At 39.2% G+C, this 23,734-nt stretch overlaps 1 protein-coding gene across 2 annotated transcripts in view; it reads left to right on the forward strand.

The window, feature by feature from the left end:
- Positions 1 to 305: 305 nt before the first annotated feature.
- Positions 306 to 23,734, forward strand: part of GSAP (gamma-secretase activating protein) — a 46,293-nt gene continuing 22,864 nt past the window's right edge. Inside the window, exons 1-15 of one of the 2 annotated variants that reach the window (XM_031593957.2) lie at positions 306 to 426; positions 3,176 to 3,249; positions 7,349 to 7,405; positions 8,072 to 8,141; positions 8,531 to 8,587; positions 8,702 to 8,790; positions 9,182 to 9,251; positions 9,901 to 9,950; positions 11,127 to 11,231; positions 12,143 to 12,202; positions 12,848 to 12,891; positions 14,788 to 14,873; positions 19,137 to 19,214; positions 22,468 to 22,545; positions 22,968 to 23,060. In XM_031593957.2, the coding sequence (XP_031449817.2) occupies positions 342 to 426; positions 3,176 to 3,249; positions 7,349 to 7,405; positions 8,072 to 8,141; positions 8,531 to 8,587; positions 8,702 to 8,790; positions 9,182 to 9,251; positions 9,901 to 9,950; positions 11,127 to 11,231; positions 12,143 to 12,202; positions 12,848 to 12,891; positions 14,788 to 14,873; positions 19,137 to 19,214; positions 22,468 to 22,545; positions 22,968 to 23,060 (1,096 nt within the window). In that variant the 5' untranslated portion in view covers positions 306 to 341. The remainder of the gene's footprint in view (positions 427 to 3,175; positions 3,250 to 7,348; positions 7,406 to 8,071; positions 8,142 to 8,530; positions 8,588 to 8,701; positions 8,791 to 9,181; positions 9,252 to 9,900; positions 9,951 to 11,126; positions 11,232 to 12,142; positions 12,203 to 12,847; positions 12,892 to 14,787; positions 14,874 to 19,136; positions 19,215 to 22,467; positions 22,546 to 22,967; positions 23,061 to 23,734) is intronic. The other variant, XM_031594039.2, reaches the window with a different exon arrangement.

Consider the following 23,734-nt stretch of genomic DNA (forward strand, 5'->3'; position numbering starts at 1 on the left):
ATTCCTCGCAGCGCATCTCAGGAGAAACATCTCCTTCAGCCCCTCTTCTCTAATGGACAAACCAGACCACCTGAAGCCACCAGCCAGCTGCACACAGCGCGCGGGGACTCACAAGCACGGCTCCCGCCGCCAGGCCCCGGACAGCACCCAGACCGCTGGCGGGATCCGCACCACCGCCCCGGCCGAGGGGGGCGGAACCGCGCTCGGCCACTCCGCGCGGCCGCCGGTTGATTGACATCCACCCCTGCCAATAGGCGCCGAGCGGGCCCTAGGGGCCGGCCCATGGCGGAGGCCGCCCCGCGGCAGCCGGCGCGGTGAGAGAGCGGCCGGGTTGGGCCGCCATGCTGCTTCACCTGGCGGCAGAGTTTGACCTGCAGAGGGACGTGGGGCCCTGGCTGGCGGCGCGGGGCTGGGCCGCGGCTCTAGGTAACGCTGCGCTGGCGGGCGCGGGGCAGCGCTGACGAGAGCCCGCTGCTTCCTTCCCTCTCTTTCTCCGCTTCCAGCCGCCGTCCTCCGGCGGGCGGAGAAGCCGGGCCGGGCGTGAGTCCCCGCGAGCCGCTCCCGGCGCGGCCTCCCCGCTCCTTCCGTCAGGGCCGGGCCGCCTCGAGGCCACAGGGGGACGGGAAATGGCGGCGGGGCTGCGCCGCCCCGAGCTGCGCGGGATGAGCCCGCCTGTCCCGCTGCTGTGCGGGGCTGCGCCGCCCCGAGCTCCGCGGGCTGACACTGCCTGTGTCTGTGTGTGTCTGTCTGTCTGTCTGTCTGTGGCTCTGCCCTCGGTCAGTGCGGCCCGGGGTGGCGGAGCCGGTGCCCTCGAGGCACTTCTCACGTCCGAAGGAGCTTGTGGTGCTCCTTGCGCAACGTTTGTTTGGTTCTTCACGCGTGGCCCTTTCCTCCCCTTTGTTCCGGAGGGAATTTTAACGTCCCTCTTTCTTCTGCCCCACAGCCCTTAATGGGAAAGAAAGAAAGAAAAAAAAAAACCCAAAACCAACAATACAAAGAAACACTTAGCCGAAAATAAAACAACCAAAACTCCTCTTCTGTGTGTGTGGTAAATAAGTGCTAATTAAAATCGGGCGAGAGCAGGTGGTTGGGAACGGAGTGACTGTGCCGTGTCGGTGGCTCTGTGGTATCGCTGTTGTGCTCGTGGTTCTCATCTGTCTGCAAGGAAGGCGGACGAGTTCTCCTTTTCTGAAATGCTGAAAGCCTTCGTCTGAACATCGATTTGAACAGCACAATTACCGTGGCTAGGTAGTAGGAACTGTAGTAGGGACACGGGCTGGTTGTGCACTGTGTCCAGGTCCCCTGGTTGTTTTTAGTTAACTAACCTACCTCCCTCTTTAAAGGTCTGCTGTCCCACAGAAAAGCTGTGTGGCTGTAAGTCAGAGTGTATCGGCTCCTTTGGCTTCATAAACTAAGGTGCTTCCCATGCTGCCAGTGACAAAATCTGTTAACGTTTATTTCACGTACACCAGAAAGTTTACTGAGGAGCTGTGAGGTGTAGGGTTTCCCCCAAAGAGTTTTGAGGTAAAATTCCGAAACCTATGTGATCAATTAATCTCTGCGTTCATTGTGGAGGTAGCAGAAAGGTGTTCACCTGTGCTTGGGGAAGTGACAGACTTTTTGTTCAATAAATGCACCTGATAATACAGAATCAGAATTTGGGTTGGAAGGCATGTCTGACACAATACTAACGTTTCTGCATTGCATGTTAACTTCTGTTTGTGTAGACTCTTCCTTTCCGCTGAATGTGATGCTGATATATTAGGAATGCATATGTGGGAGGTTGGAATCTTTAAAGATTACTTTAAACATCAGAGAAATACCTATTTGCAGAAAGCAAGTCATTTTTAGGTGTCCTGGTGCCTTTGTGTCAATGATTTCAGATATTTCAGTTCTCTGTATTTACTGTTTTATTTCCTGAAGACTTGAAAGCCCTGTGATAGCATGTGAGAATTCCTAATGGCGTGAGAGCTGGGAGTAGCTGTGATCAAGGGAGGGGAGTGGTAGGTGAAGAGAACCAGCCCAGCTCTCTTAATTCCACTCATTTTTGTATGATTTCCATATAATGGCTTTCAGGAAATCAAAACACGTTCTCTTGAGCATGTTGATAAAGGTTGTTTGCTGGGCAGGCAGGTTGGGTTGGCTTTGTTTGCAGCCCTTCATCTGCTTGGTGAAGCTGTGAGATGAGGAAGAAGTTGTAATTCTGCATGCAAAGCTTTACTACAGGACTTTCCCAAGCCAGGGATCACTGCCACTTCTGCTTTGGTTATATATTCCCACAGACAGTGTATGGTGATGTGTAATTTGTATCAAACACCAAGCCAGTAAAAAGTGATATATTGTTAAATATTGGCTGAGGATTTTCTCTGTCCTCCCACATCAAAATTATTCACCTCTGATAATGTTTCTGAACATTTTTTTTGTTACCACCACAATCTGCACTAGCAAGGTTCATAGTATTAGGCTTGTGAAACTAAGTTTCACACTGCTTTCTCCAGTCGAGGCTTTGTGGTAACTGCAAAGTAATGCTTGCCTAGAGTTGCAGAGAATTCTTCTTGTTCATATTTACACGCTACCTTTATCTTAAAATCAAGGCCATCATGCAGCTCTCAAGCTTCTAAGAGCAAAATTTCTTCTTTAAATATAAGTTCCATCCAAGATAAACACACTTTTGGTGATTACTGTGATTAGAATACAAAAAATTGAGAAAAGGTGCACTTTTGTCATATGTGCTATGATATCTTTTTTTTTTTTTTTTTTTTTTTTTAATTTTGTCCCCCAGTGTTTTCCTGTCTCTTGTTCTGCATTGCTTAATTCTCTCGTACCTGTAAATATATTGCATGTATATACAGTTTGGTGTTGTGGCTCTTGTTTTTGTTGTAGAGCTGGTCTCTGAACGCATCATTTATTTCTAAGCATTCCTTAGGGAGCTGGGGCAGCTGACACTTTTCCTCATGCTCCATCTATCTCTATGTAGTGTTCTGAGGACCTTTTGTTTTGAAGTTTGAGAGTTAAATCGCAGTGTAAGAAATATTTGATCTGTTTTTTTCAAAAGGTAATAATTTCTGGCATGTACAAATACACATATGTAAAATGTACCTGGTATCTTTCCTTAAAATGTGTCTGTGTATGAGGAACTAAAGTGAAAACCTTGTGCCTTTTGTTATAATTTCAGATACTCCAGAGAATTCATCAGCACTTTACATTGTAAATGTTGAAAGAAATGGAAAAATTATTTATACCTGGAAGGTAAGTCTGTCTCGAAGCTTTGTGAAAGTATTCCTGAGAATATTACTGTGTGTTTGCCTGTACTTCCTGGAGTCCTTGCGCATGAATTTATTTATTTTTCTTGCAAAAAGAACTAGAACATGAAATCTTAGGTTGCAACTTGGACATATAGGCAATGGGAAAATACCCATCTCCACTTCAAATAAACATTAAGAGTAATGAAGTGGAGAGTAAAGCAGTTGATTTTTTGGGGCCAGAATCTCTCCTTGAATGAAAAACCATTTCCATAACAGATAAACTCTTCATAAGCAGCATGTTCTTTCACCCTGAGATTTTCTTAGGGAAGTCTGACTGCTAGATTCATATGCACTGCTTCAGTTAAATATTCAGTCGTACCAATGTGTGTGTTAAGATGCCATATTTGTAACTCTAGCTCTGCTACTACCTTTTTGTTGCTTTAAGATGCATCTGTAGCACTTCATTACATGTAGTCTCAAATCACTTAGGCTTATTCAATGTATTGAAGTACTAGACTGTCCTCTTCGTATCAGGTTGAAACTCATGTAGTTCCAAGAAATTTCTGAATGGTTTGGGAAAGGTTTCCCCTTGAGGAGACAAACTGTGGTTCTTTGCTGTGCAGCTCAGAGTAATCTGAAAAGTCGGGTGGATCCTGGAGGATCTTGGCTCTTAGAAAGCACAAAGTGGAGATAGCAGACTCCAGCAGGATAGAGCTGCTTTTCATTCCCCTCTCTGTCAACTCTCCAGCTTACCTAGGGTTAAGGGAAGAGGTGAGGCCTTCATCAAGATATAACAGACTTTAACTGTGGGTGGATGTTTCCTTTAGTACAAGCATAGACAGGAGAATCTGTAAGACAACAGTAATCATAAAAACAATACTGAAGAAAGTGTCAAGTTTTGCGTTGCTTGAAGTTCTGTAAAGATTTAATGAAACAGATCCATCTAGCTCTCTACAGGAAACCTGCATATGTGTGATGTTGCTGCTTTCCAGTGCCAGTGGAATCTCACAATATGCTTTGAGTGACTCCTTCCTTTCTTGGACTTTTGACAGAAGAGTCCAACTGCCTTGAATGTTGTTTGGGCTTTTGCAGCTGGTGAAAAGGGTGAGATGTAGCTGGACACCCCATCTCAGCATCGGTGTCTGCTTGCATGCGAGGTGTTTGAGCTGCTGTTGTAGTTGGTGCAGATGTGATGGAAGCTGGAATTTAGAGAAGTGGCCACCTGTAGCATCCCACCTCCCACAGCCTTTGGGAGAAGCTGTGCAAAGTAGAGGAGGCGGACAGGTACTCACTAGGCTCTATTGACTGAAGTGCCAGAGATGCAGTGGAGGATTCAAATGTGTAAACTTAGTTCCTTGAATCTGGAAGTGAAATCCACACAAGGAGTTATGGACGTGTTTGCTGTGGCTTCCTGATCTGAGGAATAAAGGGATCTCTGCAGCTGGTGTGATGTCTGTGGTTGGATGAGAAAGTCCCAGAGCTGAAGGTAGCAAAGTGCACAGCTGTGCTGCAGTTGTTACTGCTCACACATCAGCCCAAAGGAGATGCCACTGTTTCTTCTTTTCCTGTTCTTTTACTGCTACGAAGTAGTCAGATCTTTCTCTTCTTGGGTGAATCAGGTGGCAGAAGAACCAGCACCTAGGTTCTTCTACTGGGAAGCAGATGGGAGTGGAACAGACAGGGAGCTGAGTTATTAACGCCGAGCCTTCTCTGATGCCTGTGCTCTGTTAAATTAGCTGCAGGAGCACCTTGGGATGGTGATACTTTAAAGTGGTACTGAAATACTGGGGCTGATTTTTTTTTCTCAAGATTAGAATGATATTTCTAAAGAGTCTCTTCATGAGAAAAAAACAAGACAGGTGTTGGTGGGGCTGTGTGTCCGCATTTGTAAAAAGACAATTTTTTTTTTCTCTTTGCTATTAACAAGGATTCAATCCAATTGTTTTCTTTACTGATACAGCCCATTGATGATGTATGCATACACTTCTGTGCTTCTGGAGTTTACTTTTTAGAAGGAGTATCTGTTCATATTTATAAAGAAGGGAAAAGAGTCTTGGTGTATGCGTCTTTGTGAACACAGAGTAGTTTTAAGCCCCAGTTTGATACATCTTTTAGATTGTTACAGGCTTGTTCTAAGTGATAACTATTGATTGCACTTGGCTGTTTTGTTCTATTAATGAGTGTCATCAAACTAGGATGCTTGCTTGGAGAAAACAGACTGCCTTTGCTATCTATCTGTTTCCTTAAACTTTGGAGAAATCGCTATTACTGTAACTACAACTACAACCAACTACAGATCTTACTCAGTTCCTGAATGAAGCTCAACCTCTCTTTCTCTCTCTTCCCCCTTTCTCTATAAACTATTTATAACTCATGAGCTACCACTGTTGCAAGAACAGCTATACGAGATTCTTTCCTCTAGGTTTTGTAGCAGCAGACTTTCTCAGTGACATTGCTGGTGAGGACAGTGCACAAGCAAGGATGTAAACTAAGCAAAGCTGGCTTGTCCCCTGATAAACACAAATGGAAAACAGCCTTTACCAAATAGAAGAAAACCAAGTGCATTCCCCTAAAACCAGGGATAGGTGGAGAATGAGCTTTATGTCAAGCATTTTTTGGAGTATTGCATGATACCATAGATTTAAAGTGTCTGTCTTTCCTTACACTCAGAGTTGGCTTAAAGGAAGATATTTTTAACAGATATGCTTCTGTTTTGCAAAGCTGTAGCAAGAATCTTTGCAGAGAAGCTGATAGCAAGTGTATTAGCTTATGCACAGAAATGGGCACTGACAATGCTGCTACCAATCTTGTAAAGTGTATTTTTCAGTAGCTAAGTACTGTGGGTAAGAGTTTCAGACACTTTTGGAAAGAATGGCTGCTTGTGAAATCATTTGCTTGATATTAAGTTAGTAGTCCTGAGGCTTGCATCTTAACATAAAGACATTTTGTTTTCCTTGTTTAAATTAGAAGTCAGAGAATTTTGTCACTGCCACAGCAATAATGAGATACTTGCAAATAGACCTTTGAGAAAGAGAATACTCATGCTTTTGTTTTAACATCACAAAGCAAAATGCTGTAGCTTTGAAAATAACCATAGATTTTACTCTCTCCCCCAACCCCTCAAGCAGCAGTTAAAAACAAAGATGTTTACTGTTTGAGTACAAGGCTATGTAGATGGATGTAATTTCAATTTAGCTCATGTACCTACAGTATGCAAGTGAATTTCAGCTTCATTTGAAATGAAATGTGTACTGTAGGGCAGAATTGAAGTTTTTTTAATTAAAATGTAGTTTGAAAATTTAAAGCATGGTAAAATGTACCAGGAAGAAAGTTGTCTTCTGTAAAGCCTTAGGAGTATCCAAAAAAAAAAAAAAATCATTGTATGTTTTTATCAATAAGCAGCAGGCTAATGGTGTAATTTGCACTCATGAAATATATTTGGTCTTCAAATAATTGTTTCCTAAGATAGAGCTGAAATCCTTTTTCCAACCTGCAGCAAGATCACTGGAAGCTGTTGTGTGATGATATTTCTGTGCTCTATTTTTGAGGTTTGGATTCCCAGCCTGCAGGCTTCCTGGGGCCAGCATAGTTTCAGGTGAATGGTTGGCTGTGTGATTGGTGCTGCTCTCAGGGTTTTGGGTTCTGTGATCTCAGATGCACCTTTTAAGGACCAAGCATGTTGATACAGCATGGGGGACACCTCACCAGGTGTGATCATCTTTAAGTTTCCTTCTAACTCAAGCATTCTGTGATCCCCTTTTGTTCTTAGAGTTATCTCTTCCTTCCCATACTGCCTATAACTAAAAACAGCTGAGAACCAAAGTGAGAGAGAGGCACAGGGCATATAGCAGAGCTCGTGGGCAGTGGATTGACTGTGTTTCAGCTTTGCCCCATGTGTTAATTCTCAATCAGGGAAAAAAAAAAAAATTGTTCTTGCTTCCTCTTCTTGGAATGAGATAATTAACTACCAAGGGAAGTGTAAGTGGATGTGTGTCAGTGGAAGGGGAGAAAAAAGAGGAGAGAGGAGTAGGGAAAAAAAATTACCAAAGATTGTGTTTAAATTTGTATATGCATTGTCAGTGTTGATTTGTTTTCCTCCATAGGGAAATCAGAAAAGTACACATATTGGATTGTATGACCTTCAAACTAAAGAAAATGAGGTGAGTCCTGCCTAGTAAGGGCAATGCTGTAGCATTTTAGGTTTTGATGCCTTGCAACACAGTATGTTATGTCCATAAGGAATTTATAGGTTTGTTTGAAACAGAGGAGAGAACGGGAAGGTTCTCAAATTTTACACAGTGCTATTAAGGGTAAAGAACCTCTGGATGGCTTGGGAGCAGTACTGTATCATGCCTTGAGTCTTTGTTTCTGTACAACTAATTGAAGACCTCTTTTCTCTCTGAGCACATGTCCTTAAAAATAAATGTTCTTCTGTTTTGTTATGCGTACCTCTTCAGTCTGTCTGGTGCTTCTATTTATGGTTCTAAAATAGAAGGTACCACAGTTCTGTGGCTGGAACCATGATGATGGTCCTTTGCAAATGGGTGAAATTTCATATTGCTGTAAGAGTTTGCTCTGCAGCTCCAGTGGCAACACGGAGCTCAGAAGAGCTGGTAAGAAACAAACAAGTGAGAAGAAGAAGTGGTACAGTTGAGGCTTAAAATATGGTTTTTCTGGCCTTGAAATTATTTGGTTCTGAAATTAAAAAAAAACAAAACAAAACAAAACAAAAAAACTGGGGCGCAGTGTTTTCCTAGGGAGGAGTAATTAAAAGATTTTCTTGATATAGTTAAAATATAATTTATCATTAATGTACTTCTCTGTAGCATCTCTATACGTTTGAGAAAGATCTACGCATAATCAGTTGTTCAATCAACAGTGAAAGGACGTTATTGGGTAAATATGTTTCATCAATTCTTTTTGTCATGGCGAAGATAATTTAGTTTAGTAGTATGTTATATTTGTGTCTTGAATTACTTCAGTCTGTTTTGAGCCATATGTTGCTCACAGCAGTCTGTGCATTTGAATGGATGCGTCACCAAAGAATGTAGTTGATGTACAATCAGTACAGCTGTTGTTTTTGCTGTTTTATTGGAAGAAAAATGTAAAATACCCTTTGCTTACTTCCCTCGCTTGCATTTATATATGCCTCCTACATGTAGTGGAGCTCCTGCTGGTCCTTAAAGTACAGATTTTTTTTTTAATTTAAAGTTTTGGGATATTTATTCTCCAAGAATACTCAGTAAGATTAATAGCAAATGTGCTGTGTTTTTTCTCTTGCTTAGCAGTCAGCTTCCGTCAGTATACAGAGGAAGAAAGAGTGACTCAGCTGTTACAGTCAGGTACTGCAAGTGCATTGTTTTAAAGTGTTAGAAGTATTTTTTTTTTCTCTCCCTTAGCAATACAACTTTGTATTGTAAGAAAAGACAGTTACCTAAAACATGTTCTTTTTGCAGTGTCCAAGTATTTAACCTTGCTGATTGAAATTCATCCCATTAATAATGTGAGAGTCTTAAAGGCTGTGGATAGCTGTGTTCGAGTGCAGGTAAATCATTCAAATAATCTAAATACAAACTTTAGTAATTCTCTGTGCAGAAGTGATTGAGTGCAGAAATGTCTCATGTTTCTTGGAACTGTGTGCCAATGTTTTCATAAATTTGAAAAGATGAGAAACATCATAAAATGTTCTATTTCAAACATTTCTCTTAACATGAAGCCTACTTTTTTTTTTACCACTCTCTGCAATCCACCTGCACCTTCAATAATAGTGATTAATAACTTATAGTCTGTAATATTAGATCTTCTCATTAATTGAATATCATGCATGTGCTTGGCTTTATTTAAACATGTATAACTATTTGGCTAAATAGATATTGTAGATGAATGTTGTAAACAACTTTGATTATTTACTTACTTCTGTAAAACTTCCTGTATAGTTTCTTTATCCAGTGGAAGGCAGAAATACTTCTACAGAAAGTCATCTTTTGCTCGTTTCAGAAGATAAATGTGAGTTAATATTTTGAGAATACTTTGTCATTTTTTTTTTACTTCAGTGTGCTCATCATGGATTATTTTTTCATAACCTTTTACTGGGGAAAAAAAAAAAAAACAATGAGAAGAAAACCATTGTCAGTATCCTGAATGTCTTTCAAAACCTGTGTACTTCACTGAGGCTTTTTTCCAGTGTTAGCAGAATGGCCAACTTTGCATTTTTTTTTTTTCCCTTTAGTTCATGCATTCATCAGTCATCTTAATTTTTAGAAAAGCTGAATTGGACTTTTGTAGCTGTTTGTGTAAATTCAGAGCAGCCCAGTTCATTATGGCAGATGATTTATAATTTTAAAGCGTAACAGAGGGGATAAGAAAGGGACAAAAGCACCTTGGATCCAGCTGACAGTGCGTGTTCAGCCTAATCTAGTGGGAATTTCACTCTGATGAGAGTGAGTGGATAGAGGGGGACACTTGCAAAAGGCAATTCATCCCTCTTACCTTTCCCTCATAGAACGAGATGGCTTTTCCTATCTTTTTGGAGAAACCCACCTTTGCTGCTAACCTAGGTGTCATCTATAGGTTCTAGGAGATTAGATTGATTAACTATATAAAAACATACAAAAGTGAATGGCTTTAACTTTAAATGTTTTGTGTTGTTTTAAAGACATTGAACAATTCGATATCCACGTCGTTGCAGAAGAGGAACACAGAGTGGTAAGTCTTGAAAAATCTTGTGGTTTGAGGGTTTTTATTTTGCTTTAATTGACAGTTCAAGGGTCTGTTCTGTAATTCTAGCTGATTATTTTTGTAATTTGGCAGTGTATTCTTCTAACCACAAAGCTGATTAAAAAAAACTATGTAACAAGTAATTTGTGAGGAAAGTCAGTGTTTTTTGTTGCTGTTGATCTAAACTTGTCTGGATGTTAGAATTTGGAAGAAGAAATTGTATATATTTCTTTTTAAATCATTCAATATATTTGTAAAATCACCTTCCTAATTTTTCCTTCTGAATGCCCACGTATCCCAGGAAAGAATTTATTTAAAACAAACACTTAGAACACAGTACTCTAAGTACTGTGAATGTTTCAACCTTTTTTTTTCCCCTGTAATTTTTTTTTTTCACATTTTAAACATCAGTTAGTTTTCAGCAAACTGATTGTGGATATTCTGCTTAAATTATTGATCAGCATACTTCTAGTACAGTGACAGATTGCGTCATAAAATCCAATGTTTCATTTTATGGAGAAAAACTAGTCTTTGGATGGCAAAGTATTAAGGTCCTGATTTTTCATCATTTTGAAGTCTTTCATAGTATTCTAAAAGTGTATCATTGCTTTTAGAGGAGATTTTGCATGGTAGTTGACAGTGGAATAACAAATCTGCGTTGTGATGACATGAAATCTCTCCATCTTTCAAAAGAGCATTCATACAGTCCTAAAAATTGTCCAAAATTCTGTCTTGTACTCTGCTACCCGTACTCCTCTGTGTCACATGAGTGAGATTTTAGTTTGAAATCCTTTTCAGAGCTAAGCCACTTTCCCTAAATAGTTAATGTAGCTGGTTCTAAACTGGCTGTGGTATTTCACTGTTCACCCCTTCTCTTTGATGAAGGCTGACATCTGTTTTTCTTCATGCACTTTGCAGAGCAAAAGTGGTGAATTTATTGTAGTCAAGTATATCTCAGAATATTTGACAGTTGGAATACCCTGAAAACTGATCTTGAACTTGAGCATCTTGCACACAGCAGAGGTGGTTCTGCTGCTACTAACAAGTGACATGTTCCCTTCAAGCACCTTCTGTTGTTGCTTTTCTCTTTAAAACAAACTCTGTGTGTAATCGTCAGTAGAGAACTGTGCTTGATGACCTCTAATGTTCTTTCTTTCCTTTTAGGTGATTCAGAACTCAGGTCAGCTTCCAAGAGCCAGAGTTGCAGATGATCTCATTTGGGCACAGTGGGATATGACAGAACAAAGACTCTTCTACATTGTTCCAAAGGTGAACTAAATGTCATTCCATTTTTTTTTCCAGTCTCATGGCAGCAAAATTTTGACTGTATGGTGTAATAATTTCATTGGGTTTTCATTATAGCAGTCTTTATTGTCAGTGTCTCAAAGAACCCAAATCAAAAGCAACACTTGCCTTAACTGCCGTTTGTGTGCATGCACAAAGTCTGATAGTCTCAGTGGTTCCTATAAAGATTGGTGAATTTGGTAGTTTTCTTTGCTTTAAAGAAGTCTTTTGTTCAAAAGGATCTAAATCTACTAAAAAACGGTGAATGTATTCCTTCTTTTCTACAGAGTTCATATTCAGAAAGTATGTTGTACATGGACTTGTTGAGTCCAAATGAGGACAAGTTCATGGCTAGAAATGCCCAAGTTCCTCACTTTTTTTTTTTTCTTTTCAATTTGACTGAAGGACAGTTTGCACTTGATGTATTCTGCATACATGAAAATCTGCTTTTCTCACCTCTTAGCCATCAAATATGTGTTAGGAAATAACAGGAAGCCAACTGTGATTGTGAAACATATTCCTGGTTTTGTTTCTGAGATACCCTTTTTGAACTGACTAAAGCCAGATATGGTTCGTTTTTCCTCATAGGTAGCTGTGGAGAAGTATTTTTAACCTACTAGAGAAAGAGAGAGAGTGTGTATGAGATATGCTTCAAGTGAGGGCCCACGCAATTAGAGGTGATTGGTAGATAATGATCTAGGACAGGAAGGAAGCTTGTCAGAGTGTTATTGTGGGGGGTTATATGTGGTTTTTAATGTCTTCTTTTGTCCCCTAATTTCTACATATTTGTTAGCAAAGAAGCGTGTGTGTGGAACAGTGGGTTGTCCAGTCACTTTTCAGTCTGTGAGATATACTTAATTTTTTATTAGCTACAAAACGTATCCTCTTAATTGTAGGAATCAAGGAGTACTTTAAAATGTGTCCAGTTCTACCCTGATGAAAATTTTAACTCAACAGTAAGTCATTAGTATTTTTTTTGTATGATAGTTTTGAGTTGGTTGTAATTTTGTCTTCCGAACACTAATAATGAGATCAATCTCAGTGTCTGTATAATCTCCAATAGTGGATGTTTTGCAGAGGGAGGCTGGTTTTGGATTTGCCTTTTGGGAGGGAGGGTGTTTGTAAATAACATAAAACAAGGACAAAAATACATTCAGATTCAGGTTATGCCATAGTAAGGTAATTTCTGTGCCACTAGACAGCTATTGACCTAAAAGTAAGTGACATTCATTACTTTATGCTGATACTGTACTCAAGTATTGAAAAGTGAGGTTATCAAACTCACTAGACAAAAACTGGACTACTGTGACAGTTTTAACTATCTAAAGGCAGAGAGCAGAACATAAGAATTATAGTTACTGAACTTAAAATTTCCCAGCAGCTGAAATTCACTCTGATGCAAATTACTTGCAGTTGATATATATATTTTTAAAGGATCTCTTTTCAGATGGATTTTTTTGTGATGGATTTACCTCTAATCTTTATTAAACTTCTTTATTAAAATGTTCAATCTGTTGAAATGTGTGTGACACATTTCACTGGGATGAAGTATTAATCACAACTCAGTAATATCAGTAAATGACAATTTTCTTTTTTAACAGCTGGAATCACAACTGGATATTTCTGTAAATGACAAACAAGTAAAGTAAGGTTGTTTTTGTTTTGTTTTCCTTTTAAAATATGGTGTAATACTTTATAAACCTTGGTAAATTTACTGTTAGAACTATGTATCTGTGTTTGGAGTTACCTGCGTGGGACTGGTACATAACAATTATAGGAACGTTGTGTCCAAACCTCGCATTTTCCTCAAGGATAGCAGTAAAATATAATTTCGCCCTTGACTGCTTTTTTGGTACTATTTTTGAGAATAATTTTTCTGGAGAAAATTTAACCTAGCCATAGGTTTAAGAGTCCTCTCTCTGAGTATTTGGTGCCTATTTGAAGGGATTTGTTTCATTCTTGGACAGTCTGTATTAGTGATGTTGAGATTCCTGTCAAGCGAATCTCTCAATTTTAATTGTTGTGTTACATGTTTTACTGGGGAGTTAACCAGATTGGTAGCTCCTTTTTGTTGTCCACGAGGCAGTGCCTGTGTTCTTTTTATTCTCCAGCGTGCTATTTCCAAGCAGCCTGCAGTTTCAAAGGCTAAGATACTTCTGATTCTGTCTGTGTCTGCAGTGCACATGGGTGCATCTGAGCTGGTCTCCTTGAAGCTTCCTTTGAAGTGAAGAAGAATCTAGTCAGAATAGTCACTCAGTCATATTCATCTCATTCTCATCTTTCTACACACAGTTGAATTTATGTTTCAGAAGGGCCTTTGTTTCTTCATCAGGAAAAATGGAGGTGAAAGCTACAAGTTCAGATGTCAGTAACTGAAGGTCTTACATCCCTGAGAGTGTCTCAGAAGGCTCAGTACAGTGCTGCTGCAGTTGCAAGTTGCCCTGAATGAGTACTATATGTTTTGCAGTTAGTACTGAAAAAAATTCAAGTCTTGAAAGAGCTTCAATACTATGTATATGCATGTTTTTATACATAAATATAAAATATATATACGTAAATATATATATATATATTCTTGCAGAAAGGTATAAATATCCATATAGGAGCAAAATCATTTTGGGAGGGGCAGAGGGAAACCAAACCAATCAATAAACCCCAAAATCCCCAGCAAAAATAAAAACCAACCCAAAGCAGATGGACTGCAGTTTTCTATTGTTCCACATGGGAAACATGATACTTGTTTCTTTCGAAGATATGAAAATGGGAACATCATGGAACTGCAGTACGGTAGGAGGTTCAGACTGGATATTTGGAAAAAGTTCTCCAATGGGTGTTCAGGCTCTGGGATGGGCTTCCCAGGGCAGTGGTCATGGCCCCAAGCTGCTGGAGTTCAAGGAATGTTTGGTCTACCCTCACAAACATAGGGTTTGATTCTTAGGTAGGTCTGCGTGAAGCCAGAAATTTGGCTTGATGATCTTTGTGGGTCTCTTCCAACTTGGATTTTCTGTTATTCCGTGAAAAACCATTAAAGTACAGCCAGCACAAGATTGAAAAAGAATGTTGTGGTACCATAGGATCTGTGTGAGCATGGTTTTATCCTTTCCTTTTCAAGTACACCCACTGAAATTGGTGTGCTTACTTGCAGATTTAAATGTAGCTTGAGAGGTACAAGAATGGTGCAGTTGGGCTGCAAAACCTTCTGAGTTCTCAGGCACGATGAGTTACTGGATTTTAGATGCTTAATCAGAACTAACTTACATTTCAAGCATAGGAATGGTTGGATTATACTGCCATAAATGAATATGAAATCATGCAGTTGTATTAATAAAATATTTTCTACTAACAGTACAGCCTTATGATTCTCATTTCTGGCAACGCTGAGATCATTGGTTGAGCCTGATTTAAGTTTTATTTGACAATATTTGATTATAATTCAATTAATACATTTTCATTACATTAGAACTGTTCTCATAGTCTTTGTGTTGTGATAAATCCCTTTGGAGAAGGACTGATTTATGTAGTGATCTTTATTTGCTCCTAGATTTGTGAATTTTGGATATGGTGACTGTAAAGACCAAGATGTTGCATCCGAGTCTTTGAATCTTCAGGTTTTTACAAGTAAAGCAGGTAATGAATAAGTGCAAATTTTGTGATATTACAGTCATCTCCACATGCAATTGTTATATAGTGTAATCATAATTGATAACTACAAATTTCTCTGTAAGGCATTACACACTTTTCTTTCTTTTTTTTTCTTTTTTTTTTTTTTGCAAGTGTGAGACTTGTTTATTCCTTAGATTATGCTTGACAGAAAACTGGGGAGAAGGCAGCAATTGTGCACTACTTTGTTGTTGTTGAGTTTATTTATCCTCTGAAAGCTTCATGGCAAGTTGAGCTGGAGACTAACTTAGGTTTTATATATTAACACTAATAATAAAGCAGTCACCCAGAAATTTTCTGGTAGCCTAGCTCCAAAAAACTGATGCAGTGTGCCCATACAGCAAAACGGGTTCAAGCATGTGATACTAAATTTAGGACATTATACTTAATGATTTAATATGTGAATGTTGTGATGTTCCTGAAGCCTTTAGGATTTTAATGCATGTTATGAGTTGGTGGTTTTTTTTTTATTTTTATTAAATACTGGACTCAAGAGACATCTGTTCATCACAGATGCCTGCAATTTCAATTTCTAAATTAGACCATACGGCCAAGCAGAGATGGTATATGATTAACCTTTAAATGGTCTGCAGAGTCATCTAGAGGTGCGATGTGTTGCAGAAATGCTTTCACATCTTGCTTTTCAAGGATGCTTTTATGCACGCTGGTGAACTGCTGAGGCTGTACTGAACTGCCTATTAATGCAAATAAACTGAAATACGGTTTCCTTTTTTCATACAAAGGCAGATGATACAGTTAAAAAGATTAGAGGGAAGGAATTAGAGGTAAGAGAGAACCACATTTCCATTTACCAAATACAGGTTAGGTTAATTTTGTTCTGTTAGCAAGACAAAGTATTTTTCAGTTGCATTTCATATACAGACTGCACGTACAATAATGGAAGAAGTTATTGATTTGTGTATATGTTTTCTTTTCAAACTGTGGTTTGCTGAGGTTATTTTAGATTCAAGCACTACCTTTTAGATCAGGATGAAATTCAGTCTTCCTCCCTCTAGTCTATTATTTGATTACCCTGAAGTAAAAGGTTTTTTTCCATCAGACAACACCGTATTTAAGTTCTTTGTGGAACCTTTCACAGGCTGAACATTGTGCTTAATGTAAAACATAATTTGACAGTTACACTTACTGAATCACTTCATTGCATTTGGCTCTTTGCTGAATGTTGTTTGAAAGTGAGGATTACATTCTACAATTCATTTTGAGTAATGACAGTTTGAAAAAAATGGTTTTGATACGCGGACCATATGTAGTTGTTGAAGGACAGTGTGGGTAATCACACTGAAGTTCCCTTTTGTATTTCTCATTTGTGGTAGCTTACAAGAAGACTGCATGCTCTTTGAGGCACAAACTGTGCCTTCTGTGGAGCTGCTAGCGTGCTTCTACTGTTAATGCTGATATCCCTATTTGTATCGTTTAGATATCCCTGGCAGAAAATAATTGGCATAACTTCATAATGAAATACTCAGTGTAATTTCCCTTTTAATTGTTATTGAGCACCACCAAGCTGACCTCTGAATGAAATCATTCTTTCTTTCTCAAACTTCTGCAGTAACAGAAAAGTAGCCCTGTTCCTTACCACACACAAGACAAAATGTCTCCAGATAAGATCTGCTGTGTACTTCCAGATTAGCTGAGATCAGGCAATTCTGGTCTCAGAATTACCTTTGTATGTTAGAGTTCAATTGTTATTTAAACAGCACTGGACTGTAAAGTTTTCTTTTAATGCTTTAGAAGTACCTTTCAGTTGAATTTGTTTGGTTCTGAAAAAAATGCAGGAAGTAAGATGGCATAAACTGAGAATTACTCTCACCAAAATTTACCTGCCTAAAAGCTAAGCATCTGGACTATAATTAAGGAGAGAAATAGGCATCTCCAGAGGATGGTTGCCTCTATTCATATTTCTTCATTAGCTGTGTAGTGGAAGTCTAGATGAGAGCTGATGGGTGGCTGAAGTTAGACAAAGCAAGTAGTCACTCCTGTGCCAGTACAACTAAGCAATGTGCAAGTGCAGCGTCATCTTCGACTCGTGGAGCTCAAACACCATGTTGAGAAATTTTTACAGCCTTACGTCTGTTCTGCATGAGCCAGAATCATGAATTTGAAGTTAAGCTTCCTACAGAAAACTGTCTGTCTTCGTGTGTTCTTGTGAGACTTGCTGTTTCACTGGTATGGCGTTTGCTTCTGAAATGGCAGAGCTGTAATTGTTGTTTTCTTAATACTGCCAAATGCAGTCTAAAGCGTCATTTTAAACACTGCTTTTTTTCCTTTATTGTGATTGAGTTATTTTCCCCCTTTTATTTCTGAGAAGATGTGAGTCTGTCCAAGTGTGTCTTTATGCGAGTCCTTTGATACTGTGGCTCATCTGTTTGCAAAGGATTTTGAAGTTGATAGTATAGGAGACTTGGTTATGCAAAGTAGAAAGGTCTTACCATAGAGATGCAATAGGATAACAAAATAAGTCACCTCTGCATCAACACACCCCAACTCTCATTTGCAGAGATTGCTGGTAAGAGTAAGAAAGGAATTTCTCTCATGTTCTCGGTCTTTGACTGCACTAATAGGACTGCCAGGACAGTATCAGATGTAATACTGCTTGGACAGTTGCGATCTGAGTTGTTTGTTTTCATCTGTGTTAGTAAAGCACCATTTGGTATTTCCTATTGTTTGTAGTTCAACTTACTTATATTTCACCAGTATCCTGGTGTTGAATATATACATCTCATTAACAGTTGTCCATAGCCACTGTTTTTTGTGATCAGCTTGCATATACACTCACTGACACTTCAGTCTGAACAAACTGAACAAACTTGCACAATTGCTGTACAATTTAGAGAACATTGTATACAGTAGCCTCCTGCATGGAAGAAAGACATTTGCAGTTGGAAGGGAGCTGTTAGTAATAAATCAGCATTGTGGGTTGCTGGAGCTTTTCCAGTCTTCCTCACGAGTCCTGATGCTGCTATTTTAAAAATTATGCATTCTCTGAGAGATGCCAAGTGCTCTGGCAGCATGCCCTGTCCATTTAAATGACTCAAATATCCAAGCAAAACTGTATCAAGCTTCCCAACAATATTCAGTCAGGTAAGAATAAAAAAATGACACCTCAGGAAAGTATTTACCTCTCCAGAAGTGTGGTGTGCTTCTGCAGCTGTACCAAGGCTGTGGTCTTGAAGTACTAGGCATTTAACCAATAGAATACCTTGGTAACTGTGCTTCTGTACTTGTGCTTTTTCTTTCCTGTGCTTTTTTTTGTGTGTGTGTGTGTATTCCCTATATTCCCTATATGCAAGCCTTTATTTTTCACAAAATTGTATTTGTTTGTTGTTAATTTTATTTATTTATTTTGTCCTAAGTGGTAAACTTTCAGCAAAGGTAAAAGAACCAACAGTTACAGTTCTCTTTCCCAACTGTATTAGGATAATGTGGTTAAGAAGCTGTTTCTGGTATGAATGCCAAAGCAGCTTGCCAAGCATTGGTGAAAGCTGATTAAAGTTTTCATAAGAGATGGATGAAGGGCTACCAGCCAATGGAATCAAAACAGTCTGTCAGTCTGATTTGGAATTAAGGTGAATGGAGTAGAGGGAATCAGTCCTGCATGGAGTACTGTACTGAAATATACTGACTGAAATAAAATTGAGACAAACTGACTTTTTCCCTAAAAAAGAAGTAAATAAATGAAAAGAAAGTAAAAAGAAAAAAAGAGATGATAGTGCTTTGTACTGGAAACGGAAGAAGTGCCAACGATTTTTAGTCAAAAAGCTTTACTAACATGCCATGCTGCTGCCAATATGGAACTACTGATTGGAAAGTAAACAAATTGTGTTTTGCTGTTTTGCTGTGTTCCATGCATATTTGACAGTTGCTTAACAAAATATTTAGATATTAAGGCAGGTTGTAGAGAGAAAGGCTTGGTCAGTGTTCTGGCTGCAAGCAAGGTTTCTACTGACAAGGTCTAAAAATGTGCTACTTCTAAAAAGAACTGGTCATGTCAGGGCTCTGAATTCCATTGTGCCACTCTGCCTCTTCTCTTCTCCTTTGCTATGTTTCACTAGGTAAATGATGCTTAGAGATATGTGGTCTATATTTCTGTAACTTACTTTTTTTTGAGAGGTTGTTATTGTTAGTTTCTAAATTGAAACAGTCTTGCTTTAGTTTTGTGCATTGTGGACAGTGGACCAGTCAATTTCCTTTTCCTTTTTGTCTTTTTAGGAGGACTGTGTGTGTGTTGGAGTCTCGCTTTGGATATTCCTGGGGAAATAACATACTCCATATATTTTTTACATAAAGGTAAAATTGACTTGTTAATTTATACTTACTTTGTTTTGGAGAATGACATTTTGCTGAAAAAGTGGCAGAATGCCTTGCGAAACGACCACTGAAGTCTGCAGACAATGAACTGCTGTAGCTGATGTTTTAAAGACTGCAGCTGTGTTTGTCTGCAGACTCATCTTTCCTGCTGCAGACTTCCTGCCTGATGCTGAGCTAATAGATTGAAACCAGTGACTTTATGAGTGGTTATTAGTTGGATCCCTTAGTTCTAGCCAGATTTTTTGACATGCTGAGCACAAACAACATCAATGGAATCTGTGGGAGCTGCAGGTGTGTTGTACTGATGCCGTGAGGCATTTGTATGGGAAACAGAACCAGCAGCTCTTAATTTGAATGTGGGTTTAGAGTTCCAGTTCAGCATGTCATTTTCACACCAAGAGGTGCAACACCCACTGGTTTTAAGAATGGTAGTTATGTAAGTGGTGTTTCAGCTCTTTATTTTAAAATCTGTCTTTTTCCTTGAAAATAATAACATTATTCTGTTCAGAGCATAAAACTTCTGATTGGCAAGATTTCTTCCTCATTTGATACGTGGAGGAGAGAGGTGAATTATATCTCGAGTGAGAAGCTGCATAATACGGGGTAACCATGTTCAAATGGAAAACGTTTCTTCTGCTTTACTTTAAGTTTTTGCTCTCTTGTGTGGGGAAACTTTCTGTGAGTTGGTTGCTCTAACACGTCACTTTGCTGCTGGAATGTTGTGGGATTGGGCAAACTGCATTTTTTGGTTCTTGAAGGCATTAAAGAATTGGAACAGTCCATTTTTTGTGTGACGGTACTCTGCGTTATTGCTACTGCTTATCTCCAGTGAAGGGCTGGCCTTTTCAGGTATATGTCCTTCATGTGTAGCTGAAGGGGCATTGCACTGCTTGGAGTCAATCATGACCCTTACTACATCCATATCTGTATCAGGAACAGAGTGAGGATAAATAGCTGCGATGCTGACGAGCTGCAGCTGAAATAATCTTCATGAAATGGAGTTGTTGGTGCAGAACTGTTTGTAGATTCATGTAAAAATCACCAGTCATGGAAGGGATTTATAAGACTGCTCTTGAAGTGATGTGTACAAGCAGCAGAATACTAGAGCATTTTGAAGACATAAGTTATTTTAGTCTGTTCTGGAAGCTTTCCTCTTTCACTTGGAGGAAGTGTTGCAGGTGAGGCTGCGCACTTCATTCGTAGGAGAGATGCAGCAATGTGCTGATGAATCTTACCCTAAGTATGATTTAACAAAGTAGCTTTTTCAACTTAACAAATTTGTGATAACCAGGTTGCTTGATTACATACCGAACAGAGAACAAAGTCTGACAAAACTGTAAGGAAAACCCTCTTGTTGAGTCTCGAGGTTTAGGATGGACCATCTGGCCAATTGTTTATGTGTAAAGCATTATATCTTCAAGTTTTAGGTCTTTACTACTTGTCCTATTGCTATGCAGCACTGAGGAGATCCTGCCCTCATTCATTTGTCTCCTACCTCCCATTAGATATTTATAAACATTAATTAGACCCCCCTCCGTCATCTTGTCCAGGCTGAGCATACCCAGGTTACTCAGTCATTCCTCATGAGGGAGATGTTCCAGGCCCTTGATCATCTTTGTGGCCCTCCACTGAACTCCTTCTAGGAAATTCTTGTCTTTTTTGAACTGGGGAGCCCAAAACTGGACAGAGTACTCCAGATGTGATCTTACCAGCGCCAAGTAGAGGGGAAGAATCTCCTCCCATTATATGTGCAATAACTCCTTCATATCACTCAATACTGAATAGCAAGTTAGCAAGCTATTAGCAGATAAGTCTTTCAGTCTTCCAAGATTAAAGTTTCAAAAAGCTGGCTATTACTCATCCATATCTGTGGCAAGTAAGGAATCTCTTGACCTTGAGGAGTAACCTTGAGAGGCATCCCTGCTCCAGGGGAAGATCATGGCATGCGGATGTGCAGGGATTGCTTAATAAGCTCTGGGCTGTCCCCTGTTCAGGGAATCTGACTACTGGTCCTGTCTGCATACCAGTCATGTGTGGTGAGTGTGTGCTGTCTCCCACAGAGCCACGCTGATCCTGGTTCAGCAGTCACAACCAGACACCTCCATCGCAGACACTGCTCATGATTGTTGTCTGAGCAGGGTGATGAGTGGAAGGTCAGGGAGGGCTGGGGGGAGGATGCTGCCCCCACAGGGGTCCCCTCAGTTTCTTGTTGTAGCGTAAGAACAGAAGTGATGCCACAGGTTCTGCAGTGGTGGTATTGGTTTGCATGTGTGTTCAGGCTGGCAAGCAGCAGAACAGGGCGGTGAAGTATGCTGATTCATTTCAAGCAAACTTCAGTTGGCATCTTGTATGAAAAGCTATTTTTCTTAGAAAACCCTTCACTGTTAGCATCAGTGTTGATCTTGGAGATCTCACTTTTTTTTTTTTCTTCATCAGTGAGAAAGATATTTCTGTGCTATGGTCAGGAATAAAAATCTGTCTCCTTGATAATTTGCTGAAGCGTGGTTCATATTTTTTCTTGGTGGTTCTGTAGACTGTAGACCTTTGTTATCTTGAACTTTCACGCAGTATTAAGTAGCATCCTGATCATGGCATCATTCAGCATTTAGGATGTCACAGCATGGAGATCAGTCATTTTTTCTTTAGCTGTTTTAATCTCTAACTTTTTTGAGAGACTGAGAAAATGGAAGAGATGTAAGAGATGTATGTCATTCCTACTTGATGCCAGAGGAAGTTTGGTGCAAGCCTAGAATAAAATAAATGATTGTGCTGATGAAAAACCCATGCAATCAAGGAGGGTCTGAAATTTGCATATGTTTAAACAAGTCTTGAAGTAAACTATAGCAATAAAACATTATTGGACTGGAAATTTTTAAAAACAATTGAAAGGTCACCAAAATGTGAAGCTCAACTATTTAAAGTATTTGGTGGTGGGTTTTTTGTTGTTGTTGATGGGTTTTGTTTGTTTGCAAAGGGTGATATCCTTGCACAGGATTGCACTGGGTTGGATGGTTCTTTAAGCATGAGTATAGACTGTGCAGGTGAAAATCTACGAAGAATGCAGCAACTCTGTTTAGTATGAAGTAAATCCATCTGTGCATATAAGCCTGTAAAACAGTCTTAAAACATCACTGAGTATATTGACTGCTGAAATTTCAATCTATAAAGTGCCATATACTCGTCTTGTAACAGATGGTGTTTCTTTTTCCATTTATTTATTTATTTTTCACAGGATTTAGCAAAACTTTTACAGTTTCTTTAGAGAGACCAGTAACTCCTCAATTGAAGGAAGTGGCCTTTTTGAATCTTGGTAAGCTACTCATGTTACTTCCCTGCTTGTTATTGTCTGTCCCAGTAGGGGAGACAAAGGACTAAACTTTTTCTAGAAGAAAAGGATTTTTTTTTTCTTTAAGTAGTAACTCGGCATTTGATATTGCATTACCTCACTGTTAGTAAGCAACTTCCTTTGAAACTGATTCAACTTCTGCTCAGGAGATCAGCTGCTGAGTTCTTGAGTGTCTTAAGCTCTTGAAACCTCCCTTGGAAGTCTAAATGTATTGCTAGTATTTCCTGTGTTAATACAGCAGAGCTTCTAATTAATTCCTTTCGTATTTCCTAGATGTAATCAGTCCATAAAGGAGAAATGGGCTAAGATGAGAATCAAGTGAAACATTCACTTATTTGCTTTAAGAAGTTAAGTGCTAAATTGACCACTGTGATTTCTTTAAATAGACTATTATGTGGCTGCTTATTTGCCTGGACAGTTCCTGCACCTTCTGAATATTCAGCATCCTGACCTGCTGTGCTATAGTTTATTTCTGACAGGTATAGTACGACTGCTTTGTGAAATTTTATTGCATTAGAGGAAACTTATTAAAATCTCTTTATTGGGAAGTTGCATTTGGTCAAAGCTTGTTTTATTGCACAGTGTTCTGAAAAAGGGAGACTGAAAAACGACTGAGTGACGTTTTGCCACTTTCCATTTTAAAAAGTTTCTGAAATGACAGTTCATACTTCATTGATTACATACTTCTTGCTTATTATGAAATGGAAGGAGACTTTCACTGAATTAGAAATTCTTTGCTTTAGTTGCATAGTTTCCCTTCCCCCATCTTTGCACATGCTTCTCAGTACTCTGCTGTTCTCAAATTTCACATGGAGATGTAAATTTGATTTTACATTTCCTTCCTCCAATTGAGTTGCTCTAAATGTGTGTGTTTGGAGGATGTGGGGAAAGGAAATCTGTGTTTCCTTCACCTGATCAGGCTGATGCAATTGGATTTAGAGTCTCATCTGAGAAGCATGTTATTTCGTTTCCAATAAACATATCTTTATGGGAAGTGGGTTATTTTTGGAAATGGAGGACTTTTGTTTGGAAACAGAAATCCATTCTTCTAGTTGGGTGAAGGAAAGGTAAGTAGTTGGCTCTGGCACAGGGGCATCATATGGAGCTAATAGTTGTAAGTACCTGATTAAAAACTATTCTGCTAGAGATGAGT

Source organism: Phasianus colchicus, chromosome 1 (assembly GCF_987193195.1).
Source record: "Phasianus colchicus chromosome 1, bPhaCol1.hap1.1, whole genome shotgun sequence".
In the NCBI taxonomy this organism is placed as follows: Eukaryota; Metazoa; Chordata; class Aves; order Galliformes; family Phasianidae; genus Phasianus; species Phasianus colchicus.